The 11,224-nt window shown below is 35.4% G+C and overlaps 1 protein-coding gene across 1 annotated transcript; it reads left to right on the forward strand.

The window, feature by feature from the left end:
• Positions 1 to 4,224: 4,224 nt before the first annotated feature.
• Positions 4,225 to 10,372, forward strand: LOC141623768 (AMSH-like ubiquitin thioesterase 2). The gene is made up of 8 exons (XM_074439922.1): positions 4,225 to 4,516; positions 6,955 to 7,106; positions 7,462 to 7,551; positions 8,135 to 8,197; positions 8,296 to 8,370; positions 8,823 to 8,885; positions 9,181 to 9,233; positions 9,832 to 10,372. The coding sequence occupies exons 2-8, from the start codon at positions 6,966 to 6,968 to the stop codon at positions 10,004 to 10,006; spliced, it is 660 nt and encodes a 219-aa protein (XP_074296023.1). The 5' UTR covers positions 4,225 to 4,516; positions 6,955 to 6,965; the 3' UTR covers positions 10,007 to 10,372.
• The last annotated feature ends 852 nt before the right edge of the window (positions 10,373 to 11,224 follow it).

Raw genomic sequence — 11,224 nt, forward strand, 5'->3', positions numbered from 1 at the left:
TCAACTCCTTATCGCCAACGCCATTACATCAACTACGCTTCATTTCACTCCTCAACAACTACACACAGAAATATCACTATCAATAACTACAAAGATCACATAACAAAAACTTTGAAAAAGCTGGCATGATCTCTACCCTGAACTGCAGTCTGATTTACGTATCCCTCAAAAAAGCTGCAATCACAACCCAAAAAAAGTCAAAATATAAGCAATATAGTTTAGTAGAAAGCATATAATATGAACAACAAAAAACCCAAACTAATCTAAACTGAATAATAAATTAACAAACAATAGTTATAGTCGGGAAAAAAACAAATCAAGATCAAAATGGATAAATACAATGAGGGGGAATGACGCATGAAGTCATGAACTAAGAGTAGTTAAATTAGTACCTGCCAAATCACAGCACCAAGAGCTCTTCTAAGCCGGCTGATGATATCTCGTCTCTCTTTGCAGTAAGTGATCTTCAGAGCATTATTAGGTGCTTTAACCTATTCTTAACAGATACAACACTAAAACTAATCTCCTTTCCATTAAAAAAATGCTAGAAAATCAACCAAAATGCACAAATTAAACTCCACAATTAACACCAAAAAAAGTTGAAGATTGAAAGAAACAAAGTCGAATGAACTGACCTTAGATATGGAGAGCCTTAAATAGTGAGTGAGCATATTTCCTGTTTTTTCCAAAAATCACAAACAGTATCTTTAAGAAACTATCCACAACACACACCAAATGAACACCAATTCAACCGAAAATAAAATTAACACAACTCATCAACCTGAAACAACAAATAACTATGAGAGTGAGATGGGGATAAAACCTGTAGCTGAAGTGCGATGATGATCTCGAGTCGAACTGTGAAGTTGTTGCCTACACACCAAAACGAAAACATCTTACACAACAATGAAAAAACATCTCCCTTTGTCTCTATTATTTGTTTACACAGACTAAAAACGTAAACAAACGATTGTGAAGGAGGGAGTAAAAGGCTAGTTATCTCAATATCCAAAAGCAAATAATCTTTCCGTCTGAAAAAGTAGCTTAATATACCATGAACAAATAAGAGGATGGGTGGGAAATTGGGATTTGAGTTCTTGAACAAGACAAAGTCGTTGTTTGATAACCCTCTAAACTTTTCCTGTCTGAATTTCATAGCCCTCAACCCTAACTGCAATCATAATTCCAAGTTAAAACCCTTCAAATAAAATCAAATAACACCTTGCAACAATTAAAACTACAATTAATAGAGGGCAACTAAAATCAAACCATCTCAAAAAATCTAATCCAAACCATAACATTTAGACAAACTTTTGACGTCTAACAACCGGTTTACTTGCCAGGCCTATGACACAAGGCAAACCAAACTTACACAAAAGAAGTAGTAACCTAAAATAAAAATGAAGTTGATTAATCATAAGAGAGAGATCATCATTGCCCCGTTTCATACACAACTACTTTCTAATCGAGTTTCAAGTACTTAATATCCAATTAGAGTGCTAGTGTACACAACTGATCGGATCCAATTAAAGTGCTAATGCATAGGAAAAATGAATGTTGCAGGAATTATAATACAACCTCATTTCATAGTCACAACTCACAAGTAATGATTTCAAGGTTGAAAAAAAGATTATAGTGCAATCAAATGTCTTAAAAGGAATCAATTGTCAACAACAAAAGGAATCGGATCGTCTTAAAATAAAGAGTTCAGAGTTGTTGCATTATTAATCTTCACTCAATCTGAAGTTCAGAAAGAAATTAGTACTACCATGAGCTGCATTCTGCCATTATATTGAGTTTTAGAATGATATGCATTCAAAGTGTAAGACTCGGCTAAGACAAGATTCAGATAAAAAAAAAAAGAAAAAGAAAAAAAGAAATAGTAAGGTGTAATAAATATTTTACTAAAAATAGAACAAAAGTACTGAATAAAAGAGGATTTTATTGTCCATTGGCAGTCCAGCGGTACTTCTTCCTGGTCAATAAGTTATCCTAATATCAAAATACCAATGGAAGTAAACACCAATAAAATGCCTCTCTGCATTTGCAAATAGCTTGTAATGGTGCATAGAAAGGGCAGATGCAATTGCAGCCTCTCAAGGGTGTTCAACGACGGAATGTGAATGATAATTCTAAACAGCAGTACTAAACACGGGTAAAAGTTGTTTGACGAATGTGTATTCAGATGAAAAACAATAACTCAATTCAACACACACTTATCAACAACTCAACCAACAAAAAATACACTTGTGAGCCCACCTGAAAGTTTCGAGTACGGTTGACCGGGAATATTAGAATTACATGCTCAACAGAATAGTTTAGCTTCGTTGCTCCTTTGAGTAGCCCATACACCTTGTTGAACAGATAACTCCATATTTTCACGATTGCAGCCTTTGACAATAAAATACCTGTGTTCACAAAGCACCAAATAAATGAGCACATTAGATTATATACATATGAAAATCACAGGCTCATAGTACGATATGTAGGTTGAGAGGAATGTGCAGCAAGAGAGAAAAAAAAGGCATAACGTGATGAAAGAAGTGTTCAGTCTGATTGAGATTTTGCTTGAATCATTGATACCCACATGCTTGCTGAAGGAAAACAATCCAAAATAAAATAATGGTTGATGTTACTTTGTTAGCAAGATGTTATATATCTACACAACAAATCAAATTCTTGAATTCTATAATGAATACGCCATTTCAAATTGTTGGTCGAATTCCTACTTGTGTACTACTTGACATATACCTAAACTCGTAAACAATCCAAAATAAAATAATGGTTGACTCACAAAAACAAAAGGATACCTTCCTATTTCGTGTAGTGATCTAAAAGACGGAAGAAGATATAACCCTAACCTTCAATTTTAACAATAAACCAATTAAAATCACCAAAACAACAGAAATTCAAGGCACATTTTAAAAGACCTGCTTTCTTTCGCATTCCCCAGCAATTCTCCGCCAATCTCGTCCATAGAATGACTCTTTGAGTCATGAAATTCTGAGATCTCATCAACAACATATTCTTCCTCTTGCTCCTTTCGCTCACTAACTGGCTCTCCTGCTCGCTCTGACTCCGATCATACAAGAAACCCGGGGGAAAGTCAGGTAAGACGGGAAGATTGATCTAGGGAATTGGTAAAGGTGAAATGAGTGATGAAGAGGAAAAGGTGTAGAATGAGTGGGTAAGGAAATGGAGAAAGCTGAATTATGAAAGAAGATTATGAATGACGAATGATCAATGATCAATGAGCCTGTAACGGTAAGATATCTAAGGCAAATAAAGCCCAAAAGCAATCTCAACCTCAAAGCCAGCCTGGGCAGCCTCGGCCCATTGTGAACAAAGCCCAAAGGCAATCCCCAACAGAGTAAACTCGCATTATTTCCAATTGCCCAACCCAATTAGTTGTTACTATTCATTCCACAAGTTACTATTCATTAGTGAATAGTAGAGGAAGGCTCACACTTTTACAAAAGGTGTAAGATTAGAAACTAACTGATTTACATATTAATTAATTAATTAATTCATTCACCTTTTATTTACATCATCTCTCTACAATTTACTCTCTCTCTAGAACATTCTCTCTTGAGCTTACTGTATCGAGTTTCCTTCATCAATAGAGTTTATCACCTCCATTGTAGATTTCTTGATCTTGATTCCATGTCTTCACATACTTCAACCATTATTTTGACTCACTAATATAGTATCGCCATCTTCTATAAAAAGCGTCACAAATGAGCTTTAATAAATACAAGCTTATATTAGAAACCTATATTATGAAGTATGAGAAGATAACGGTAGTTTTATGAGTTGTTAGTTAGATTCGTATACTATTGGGTGGATTATCGGGTAACTCGGTGGCCTACATAGATAAATGAGTAGGTTAATGTAATTGAAATGGTAAAGAGGCAATTTAGTAGATCAATTAACAAAAGCGGATTGATAATGCCACAACCCTTTTTGTTAATGCCACACCAATACAAGGCAAATCTAAAAGAATGTTACTATTCACCGTCTCACAAAAACGAGGTGCATTAGTAATTTTGTTGTGGCATTATGCCTTCCTCTAACAAACTAAGTAAAGTAAGACAAACAATAAAGTCATGATATAGACTAATTTACAAAAACGTAAAGGTACAAAATAAAAAATCGAAAAAAATACAACGTTGAATTTCTCTCATTTATTATTATCAACACGCTCTTCAAAGTAATTAATTTTAAACACAAACACACACACACAACACACACACCCCCCCCCCCCAAAAAAAGGCTCTCCATAGTAAATGACTTGGAGCACGGGAAGGCAACAAATGGTGCATTAATAATCGCAGTTAATTGCTTTTCTTACTCTCTCCCACAGCCAAATTAGGTGGTAATATAAATTGAAGAAAATTACCCATCTAAATAATCATGTTTTTATTAACAAGTTTTGCCAAAGCATGCAAAACTAAACCCAATTTCAAAAGGAAATCTTTTTCATTTGCCAGTTAATTACTCATCTTCACCCTTCCAGGTATACATACTATTTCCATTTTCCTCAATTTTTTTTGTTTTGTTTTGTTTTGTTTTGTTTCAAATGAGCGCACTTATGTTGCCGGTGAGTTCGAACCCCCAACTTATGAAGTCATAAGTTGGGGGTAAGAGAACCCTTAACACTTGAGCTAACATATTCACAATCATACAAACAAAAAATATTGGGTTTGCTAGTATTGGTTGATTGAATTTCCTGTTTCCTGAAAGAGGCTAGCTTTGTTATATAGTTAAGTAATTAAGACAGTCGCCCATAGTTTCGGATGCATGATTAGTTATTTCTTGAGTTAGTTAGTTACTAAAGTTTATATATGAGTGGATATTGTACTTACATAAGGTACTATGTGGCAATATATTTATATATTAATGCGAGCACGTGAGACCGTCTTTCAAGAGACTAATTGATAATACAAAGTACTGTGTGCTTTAGTTGGGTGATATACCTGGGTCGGGTGGTCGGAATTGAGTTTATCTAATGATACTTATTTGCTAAATGGAGATGGCCTTATTGATAAGGGATAACTGCAGCATTACAAATTCTTATTCGACACGGGTGTAAGAGTAAAATTGGTCTAAAACAACACATATACTTGATTATTCAAATTCTTATTTGACACAGTTAGGTGTGATACGGGTCTGAACAACATACACCCGATTAGTATGGAACATAAATTCGTGTTGAAAACATATCTCTATCGCTAATTAAGGTTCATTACTAATTGGGTATTTGTGTTGTTTATGATAGATGAACCATCTCAACCAAAACCTTAAGGTGATGGTTGAGGCCTCACTAAAATGCCCATTGGGCTTGAAGAGTGGTTGGTTGTGCACCGGCTCCCCCGTACCGTGTGCGGTTGTCAGGATTTGAACCCGTGACCTTCGGTCACACTGGCTCTGATACCATGATTGATCAACCATCTCAACCAAAACCTTAAGGTGATGGTTGATGCCCAACTATTATAATTATTCCTATTAGTTTAGACCGATTTCACGCTTATTACGGTCTTAAAAAGACTTACTCGTACTAAGCAGCAGTTGTTGTTAGATTGGTTCTTAATTTCTGCCGTTAATGAGATAAAATTGACATTTGTTTGTAAGTACATCGAAAATGTTTGGCCTATGTCATTTATATTGTATCCATTTACCGTCAAGTGGTATCAAGTTTGACCAACGAAATGTCAAAATTGATGCAGAGGTAAAATGTAATGTTTGTCAAGCAATTTGTTGATCGCATGACCTTAAAAAAAACTGATGGTTAGATGTGTTTGTTATTTGTAAAATAAACACGTTCGCAATTGCACATTCTCATTTTGAAAATGTGAGTCATTTTATGCACTGAGAAAACTTTGATCGCATGACCATTAAAAACCGATGTAGAGAATATATATGGAGTTGAAGAGTATACCGTTATGTAATGATATATAAAGTTACATTACTTTGTTATTTGTACATAACAATGTAATTTTATAGTGCTATAGTTGATAACCTAACCTTTAAAAGCCCCTAAAAAGCTCAAAGCTCTCAAAAACTTGCACATGTTAGTCAAGATGTATATTTATCATCGACGTTATTGTTTGTTAAGCTTCTTGGTTCTTAGTCGGAAATTGTGGGTGTTGTTTACATGAATGTTCATGTTTCAAACTCCTTACTTGTTTTGGTTAGATGAGTTCCTAACTTCTTATTTGGACCTTACATAATGAGAGGAAATGGACTTAAAATTTTCGAGCCCTTCAAACGGTGAAAATGAAAAATTTTAGATTCCAATGATCTCTGCGGTTGAACTTCTTGGATACTCAATTACGCCTCTACACATAAAGTCGTGTTTAAGCAATAGGTCTTTTGTTTTATATAGTGATCTCAATATGGTATTATTGTATCAATGGATATTTCTCTTGGATTTGATGAGGCTGCATCGACTGCACACTTTGAATACTTCCATTCCCTGTTTGTATGATCCCACCTTGGAACTTTTTGCTAGAGTACTTCAGAAGTAAATAATTTTTTTAGATAATGGTATCTCAGTATTTTGTGGTATGGATAAACATTGACTCAACAGCTGTTTTCTCTTCATCATGATCCCAATGCTACATTTTCTGTGCACTCTATTGAGTTTTGTAACTTGAAAAGGATGGCAGATTATCCTCTCGAACAATCAAGAATTCAATTCAGGATCCTCGTTGTGAACATTGATGCTTTTTCCTAGATGATGCCATTTTACATTACGTTAGACGTTGCAATGACCACATTAAGGGAAATGAAGATTGCAATCCTAATCTAGAGATAGTTCACTGTTAAAAGTACTCAGTGTAGCCTGTGAAGTGTGAACTTTACCAAAGAACAAGCACGTTGAGCTTACCTTCTTAAGTCTCCATTTGTTGCTCATATTTTTTTCTCAGTAGCATGCTTCAATCTGTTTTGTAGGTTTTAGGAATATGGTCACTCATTTTCCTTCTACTGCGATCTCATGCACAGAGGCTGCACCTTGCAACGTACAACTTGTGCGTATAGGTGCATCCGATTCAGAAAATGGATATCCTGACTCTGCAACTCCTGTCCTTAGAAATGTGCATATTGTAAGTAACCTCTGCGACCTTGTTTTACTTGCAAATTGATTTTTTTCTCTGGCCTTTTTTTGGCTGGCTGGGTTCTAACATGCGTCAACCTATGTTACTCAAAACATGTCTGGAAGTCATCCACACTGTGCCTTCAAGCGTCCCAAGTGTCGGACTAAGTTATTTCTACAAAAAAAACACTCGTGTCATACCCATGTCTGAGTGTCGGAGGTGGTTATGTGCTGTAATAATTGTAGCATAAAGTGTTGAAGTAACATATGCATCAACTTTGTTTCACATTTACATGCTTACAGTCATTCATGCATATCCCTTCCTAGGCAATAAGTTCAAAATAACATTATGCTTCTCTTGTCAGTCAGCTCAGTTGGTGGAGGTTTTTCTTGAAATTGCTCGTGAAAACACCAAAAAAGATCTCGAGACTTGTGGAGTTCTGGGTGCTTTCCTCGTGAGTGTCCTTTCCTTTTACACTCCTTTATGCTTCAAAGTTGTTTTTTGTATTATCTGTCGTAGTCGTGTACAATATTACCCAGTAATAGACAATTGGGTCGATTTTTTTAATTTCGGTAGGGCATTGGATCAAAGTTATGGTCGAGGTTAAACCTCACTTCCTTTTCATCATTTGTTAGTAGTAATTACCTGACAAATTTTCGTTCAAAGCTTACTCTTTAAAACAGGTCTTACAGTTTTTCTTATGACAAAACATTACATATTACTTCTATCTTTTGGTTAACGATTAAAATCCAACGTCTCATTTTCTGATATCTTGTAAGTATGTTGACTTGTCAACTTCTGTGAAATCGATCAATATAGTTTACATTTTCAGAAGCAGGTGTTGCTGGTAATATGTTCCTCTATCGTTTGATGCGTGCATCTTTCCGGTGAATTATGTATATGCTTCATATATTTGGCACTCTTTGAAATAATTCCACTAATACCAATATCCAATGCAAATTAACAGAGTTGGACTGAAATGCTAGCTAATGTCCAGTTAGCTTATTGAACACCTTGTTTTTTATTCTTCAACACAGAAAGAAGAGACATTGTATGCAACCACATTAATAGTTCCGAAACAGGAATCGACGTCCACTTCAGTGAGTTTCTCAGATGATACCTTTACATTAATTCTCTGTACCTTCTAAACAATAAACTTTATTAGCATCCTGAACTTACTAGCCAGTCTAAATAACAGTGCCAGGCTTTGAAAGAAGAGGAGATTTTTAACATACAGAATGAACGTTCTCTTTTTCCTGTAGGATGGATTCATGTATGCTTCTTCTCTCACATTTCGATTTGATATTTTATTATAGAACTTCTGAATTACGTTCCTGTAATATGTCTTTGAGCTTGTCATAACAACAATATACCCAAATGCCTCAATGGCTATTGCTTGTGATGGACAGACGGGGTTCTAAAGTACACATCCATATTCCTTACCCATGTCTTACAAGCATAGAGATGTTGTTTGCGGACGTCTCCTTGAAAATTGCATTGTAAAATGCATTTTTGACATCCTGCTACCTCACAATACAAGCAGCATAAAGGCTATGTTTGACCATGTCTTATACTGCTAAAATCTTGTAATGTAAAGAAGAAAATTTGCTGAAGAATGTAGTTCTGTAGTATTTCAAGGACTGTGTTATGCTTCTGAAAGAAATGCAATATGAATTTTACTTCATAGAAGTTTCTGACCAAATTTTACCGTTTCCTACTTTTCAGACACATCCTTCTCAAACTTGTTTCATGTCTTCGATAGATCTGCACACACAGTATCCATACCAGGTAATCAAATAAGGTAGTTGTCTTCATTTCGAGTGCTCTTGAATTTGTTGATTGAATTAAAATCCTCCAATAAGAGTTTTTCCTGTGGAACACCCAAAGCATCTTAGCCATGAGAATAATGGGCATATGGTGGAAGCCTGGAAGGGCTTAAACAAGTAAACCTTATCATGCCATCGTTGTAATTTAAGCTTCTTATTGGTGGCTTTTGTGGTTAAGATGGTTTCAGCCAAACGATTTTCATTTTCAGTTGTTTTGATAATTGTCCTTCTTACTTGGTTTCTTGCCTTTACTACAGGTTATGGTACCAGAGGCTGTGGCTGTTGTCGTGGCTCCCACTGATAAGACAAGGTCAGCAGTATGAACATGCGTTTTAAGATTATAGAACTAGTTGCTTAATATGTCACATGTGTTATAAATTAATAATGCCGTAATGGAGCGCAATATATGACCAATATGGCTCTGATTTTTGAAAAACGAAATGTCTAGTTAATGTTGGGACATTTCCATATTTCCACCGTCACAACTTGCTTGTCAACATTAATAATTACAATTGGATTTCTATATATGCTGCAACCTGATCTCAGTTGTTGCAACATAGATGCGGCTGATAGCATCTCATAATATGGCTGCGTATGCTCAGAGGTGGTATAGATTCAGCTCCAAACTTACGGGCATAAAGAGTCTATTCTAACATTCAAAATCTTCATAAAACAGTCAGAATACAGTGCCGTAACCCAGATTTAATACACTGACTTTCTGAGCGCACGGCTTTATTCCGTACGAAAATAGTGACCTGACAGTTTTGAAAAACATAAATACAAAATAGAATGAATTATTGGACAAGTCCAAGAGTAGAATGACAATTCTTAGTCTTGTCTTTAATTGCACATGCATTAGGTTCAGGTACAATGATGGGGTTCTAAGTCTGATAATTTGTGTCCTACAGGAGCTATGGAATATTCAGGCTAACGGATTCAAATGGGATGAGTGTTCTTGGTGGATGTGAAGAGAAGGGGTTCCATCCTCACCCGGACTCGGCCGATGGCAGACCCCTGTATGAGCAATGTTCACATGTTTACGTCAACCCTAATCTCAGATTTGAAATCTTTGATTTGCGTTGATACCATCGATTTGATACCAACCGTACCCTTGCTACTTGCCTGGTTGCATTGGTAGCATGGACGTGAAGCGGAGTACGGCTTGCAACTTATTATGAGGTTCAAGATAAGGTATAACATAGGTGATCTATTGTACATACATGCATATATACATACATACTACATAAATTAATAAGAAAAACATGATGTTTCCAGAGTACTAGAAGACGAGTGAATGGTTAGAGCTAACTATTTTATTGATCTGCTTGTTCTTTGAAGAGTTAGGAACGATAAACACCTAAGAGGAGGAGAAGGTGAATTAGGTGTATCTTTTTAAAATTTGTTCTTAACTTAGTTAATTGATGACTTAAGTAAAGAACCTTGAAGTACAAACCTTGAGAAACTTAATAGAATGTAAGTTCACAAGATATATGGTACAACAGTTTTATGTCACAGTATAGTTGACTGTGACATAGAACTTAAATAAGTATGAACGAGAAGGAGCAAAGTAAGAGAACGTAAAAGTAAATGAACAAACAAACGACATTTTAAAAATTGGTTTAACCTCTACTCCAAGGCCTACGTCCAACCGTTATACTCAAACTTAAAGCTACTCCGCTTCAAGAGTTTATATGTTCTATCTCACAAGGTTACAGAGTCTTTGAATCTCAAGGGTTCACTTAATGAACATGGAGATCACGATTAAGACTTAAACACGAGAATCATGGAACAAACTCATTATGTCATAGTGCAGCGAACTGATACTTGGAGGTTTACAACTTTTTGAAAACAAACGAAAACTTTTAAAATATGAAAACGTTTTGCAAATGCTTAAAGAACAAGGCTTTAAATGCACAAATGATTTGCAAGGTTTTACAATAAATGATTTGGAAAGTCTTGAAAAACAAATGAAGCTAAGGCACACTATTTATAATGGAATTAATCATCTAAGAAGTACAACTTAGGTTAATTAAATCCAATATAAAATAGGTAGCCTTTGAGTGATGGTAAGTGTTAGGTTGCCGGTGGTTCGAGGGGAGTTAAATTGGAGGTAAAAAACAATCAAGAGAATGTCAAAGTAGGATTTTTTTTGTGGGTCAATTCACTCACCTCAAACCACCACTTACAACCAACAATCACCAAAAGCAACACAACTACGACCTACCTTACACTCCCTTCTATTTATATACCAAATTTCAGACCAAATAAAACACCATAACCCCATTTAAAGACCCACGAAAA

Source organism: Silene latifolia, chromosome X (assembly GCF_048544455.1).
Source record: "Silene latifolia isolate original U9 population chromosome X, ASM4854445v1, whole genome shotgun sequence".
Lineage (NCBI taxonomy): Eukaryota > Viridiplantae > Streptophyta > Magnoliopsida > Caryophyllales > Caryophyllaceae > Silene > Silene latifolia.

Bases quoted from the DNA above. Each gene is read 5' to 3' on its own strand.
- LOC141623768 (XM_074439922.1), top strand. From the start codon at position 6,966: ATGGTCACTCATTTTCCTTCTACTGCGATCTCATGCACAGAGGCTGCA. The intron at 7,107-7,461 runs GTAAGTAACCTC...TTCTCTTGTCAG, and splicing joins TCCTTAGAAATGTGCATATT to TCAGCTCAGTTGGTGGAGGT. The intron at 8,371-8,822 runs GTATGCTTCTTC...CCTACTTTTCAG, and splicing joins TTCCTGTAGGATGGATTCAT to ACACATCCTTCTCAAACTTG.